The sequence below is a fragment of the Octopus bimaculoides genome, chromosome 24 (assembly GCF_001194135.2).
Source record: "Octopus bimaculoides isolate UCB-OBI-ISO-001 chromosome 24, ASM119413v2, whole genome shotgun sequence".
NCBI lineage: Eukaryota > Metazoa > Mollusca > Cephalopoda > Octopoda > Octopodidae > Octopus > Octopus bimaculoides.
Genome location: NC_069004.1, coordinates 33,517,716 through 33,521,363, shown reverse-complemented (window position 1 = coordinate 33,521,363; position 3,648 = coordinate 33,517,716). Strand labels below are relative to the sequence as shown.

General features: G+C 40.4%; 1 protein-coding gene across 2 annotated transcripts in view; it reads right to left on the bottom strand.

The window, feature by feature from the left end:
* LOC106873770 (E3 ubiquitin-protein ligase RNF19B) overlaps positions 1-3,648 on the bottom strand; it is a 57,903-nt gene that overhangs the window by 9,106 nt on the left and 45,149 nt on the right. For both annotated transcript variants that reach the window (XM_052976208.1, XM_014921274.2), the window contains 2 exons: positions 1,236-1,398; positions 220-328 (listed from right to left, as the gene is read on the bottom strand). In XM_052976208.1, the coding sequence (XP_052832168.1) occupies positions 220-328; positions 1,236-1,398 (272 nt within the window). The remainder of the gene's footprint in view (positions 1-219; positions 329-1,235; positions 1,399-3,648) is intronic.

Sequence of the window (3,648 nt, the reverse complement as noted above, 5' to 3'; positions counted from 1 at the left end):
ACACACACACACACACACACACACACACACACACACATCAGGTGTTATCTACTCGATAGCATAGATCACAACCTCAGTCTTCGTACCTCACTTCCATCTCTGTCAAGAGGGTGGGTAGCAGGACTTGCCAACACCTTTACTGGCAGCAACAGGTACCCAATAAAGGATAAACCCATAAGAGATCTCAGGGCCCATAAGGTGAGGAATGGTTCCACTTACCTACAGCTAAACTGGCAATTACAGGTGAAAACAGAACTGAGGCGGCGACTCCAGCAGCAATTGTCACATTTCTTCTGTGTTTTGGGGAATGCTCATATTTGGAAAGCAACTGCAGAGAAAACAAACAAGAAGCAATTAAAAAAAACCCCACAAAATCCAGCAATGGCACCATTGTCAACCGGGAGCTAGTTGAGAATGGAATGTAGTTGCAAGAGAAATGAAGGGATCAGTGGTTAGGGGTAGGATATAACTGAAGGGAATGGTTTGGGTAGAAAAAAACAGAATTTTGTCTTTTTTTTTTGATGTTGTTTTTCTGTCACCCTTTGCCTGACCAAAATATTTTTATAAGTTTGTTCGAAAGATTCTTGCAGGTTTTCAGATTTTCAGTTGACCCTTGTTTCATATCATCGTTTAACGTTCGCTTTCCATGCTAGCATGGGTTGGACTGAGTAATATATAAAAATTCCCTGCTTTCGTTAAGTCCAAAATTACTCTGATAGTTGGAAAAAAAAAATTGATGAATGCGTGTCATATACGTTGCATGGATGCCAGAGAAGTAATGTCCAGTACATCAGATGTGATACACACACAACAGTCAAAGGTGCTAAGCAGTTCTGTTAGAGACAATTTAATGTGACATTGATGAATTATGTTACACAAAATGTGTCTTTATAACGAGGCCGTTTTGTGACATAAACACTTCACTTGTCCAAAGCAAATTCTTATAAGTTTCTCCAACACATCCTTGCTGGTTTTCAAACTTTTGCTGAGGCATTGTTTCTTAGGTTCTGAGCAATATAAAGCCTTCCTTACATAAGTCCCAAAATATTTTAGCAGTTAAAAAAGAAAAAGGGTGAGGGTATCATATATGATGTGTGGATACCAGGGAAACATGTCCTGTCAATCAGATGCGATGCACAGAACAGGAAAAGAGTCAAGAAAAAAATGGATGTATTAGAAAAAATATGACAAGAAGCAGTACGGAAATGAAGTTGGCTAAGTAAGAGAAAACTTACCCGTCTTCCTACCCATACGGGTATTCCAATGATTAGCGCTGGAACAGCGATTCCCGCAAATAGCGTTATCCCAACAGGAGCACCTATTAGTGTCCCCAACTGCCAGAGAATCTTCTTCTTTCGACTCCATGGTTTCTTACCCCAAAACGTACAGCCAGATGGGCTGAAAGTAGAAAAAGAACACGTATATAGATATATAGATATTATATAAAGCATACATATAGATATATAAAGCAAACATATACACACACACACACACACATGGAGTAGTAGTGGTAGTAGTAGTAGTAGTAGTAGTAGTAGTATGGGGGCATACATTGTGACAGTGCATCTGGTCTACTGGATCAGGACTGGCCTGTGGTTAAACAACAACAACAACCATAACAGATCGGACAAATACTAAACAAAAACAAAAACAATAACAGCATCAGTAACTAGAACTATGACAACAACAACAGCAGCAGCAGCAGCAGCAGCAATGACAAACAAAGAATTAAATCCATTGAAGAGAAAGCAATCAAGAAAGTTAAATGTTTAATGAGCAGAAATGAAATTACTTTTGAAGAGTAAATTGTTGGAGATTAAAAAATGCAGAAGATAATCCAGATTATATTAATTGATTAGAGAAGGGGGGGAACAGAGCGAGTGAGAGAGAGAGGAACAGAGAGAAAGTGAGGGACAGAGAGAAAGAGAGGAAAAGAGAGAAAGAATAAATGGCTTAAAAATAAAGTATGTAAAAAAGGAAAATTGATGGTGCAAGGTGACTGGCCGTTTAAGGGGCATGGCAACTGGTCGTTTAAGGGCCAGGGTGATTGGCCGTTTAAGGGGCAGAGAGACAAGAAGCTGGGGATACAAATTACAGGGAGAAAGTATTGAATTCCTAAAAGTGGCCTGATGTCCTCTTCCAATAAACAAAACCAGTTGAAACGCTTCACCTTGCAGCATGAGAAATATGTGACATTCCAAACATGGCAGTTCTTATGATGAGTTTCCTCAGTTGAGTAAATTTCTGTATTTAGAACCAAACAACTGGTAAATCAACAATCCACAGACCTTCAGGTGAGGGGGTGTTCTATGGTAACAAGGGTGGGATGGCTTTCCTGTTGAGGAAAATTGTTATTACATCTGGATGACCAACCAGGGGATACTGCAAACCACTTCACCATGAAACAAACGGGAAACCCTTTCTCCTTTCCTTTGAGTTAGTTGTTATCGCTCTGGGGTAACCTAACCAGGCAGGGTCCTATAGGTCAGTCCAGATCAACCTGACTAGCCAAGGTGCTCGGATCACTTCAGGTCAAACTGACCAGGCAAACAAGACCCAGGACCAAGAACATTGCAGCCAAGGCATTACAGGCCAACCTGGCCAAACAAGGTACTAGCACTCACTCCAGGTGGACCCAGATGAAGTACTACATGTGACTTTATGTCAACCTGGCCAGGTAACTTCCAGGATCAAAGGCATGTTAGCCAAGGTGCTACATTCTACAGTGTCCTTATGTTTATTTTAAGATGACTGGACACGATCTGAGGGAGATATCGCTGCCATTTCTAGTAGGTTGAATGACTAAGTGGAGGCTGCCATCTTGTAATATGTCATGGTGGTCAGTCATACAATAAACTTTCTCTTTTCCTTTGTATTAGTTGTTATCGCTCCGGGGTAACCGAACCAGGCAGGGCACTGTAAGGTCAGTCCAGGTCAACCTGACTGGCCAAAGTACTCAGATCACTTCAGGCTTCAGGTCAAACTGACCCAGTACCAAAAACATTGCAGCCAAGGCATTACAGGTCAACCTGGCCAGACAAGGTACTAGAGCTCACTCCAGGTGGACTCGGTCAAAGTACCACAGGTGACTCCATGTCAACCCAGCCAGGTAACATCCAGGACCAAAGACATGCTAGCCAAGGTGCAACATCCTAGTGTCCTTATGTTTATTTTAAGATGACTGGATGTAATTTGAGGGAAATATCACTCATTTCTAGCAGAGGTGACCATCTTCTTGTAATGTCATGACCGTCAGTCATACAATAAACATAAGCAGATTTGAGCTTTTATCTTTGCACACTGCAGTTCAACCGTTTTTGTTTTGTTTTTTTTTCTGCTCCATTTACTGGTTTCAGTTGCTGAACAAGGGGTACACTGACTATGTTGACCCCAGTTCCATTCAACACAAGAAGGATGGACCAGAAAGATCTGAATTCTGAATATAAAGAGATACAAAATACCAAAAATGATTTACCAATTCTATCCACCACAACCTTTGAGCAAGACACTCCACTCAATTTACCTAAAATCAAATTTTTCTGGGAAATGAATTAATTGAATGAGAAGGGAAAATTCATTCCCCTACAAATTATTAAGCCAAAAAAAAAAAAAAGTATAAAAAAAAACAAAAAATTATGCCAATGTTTA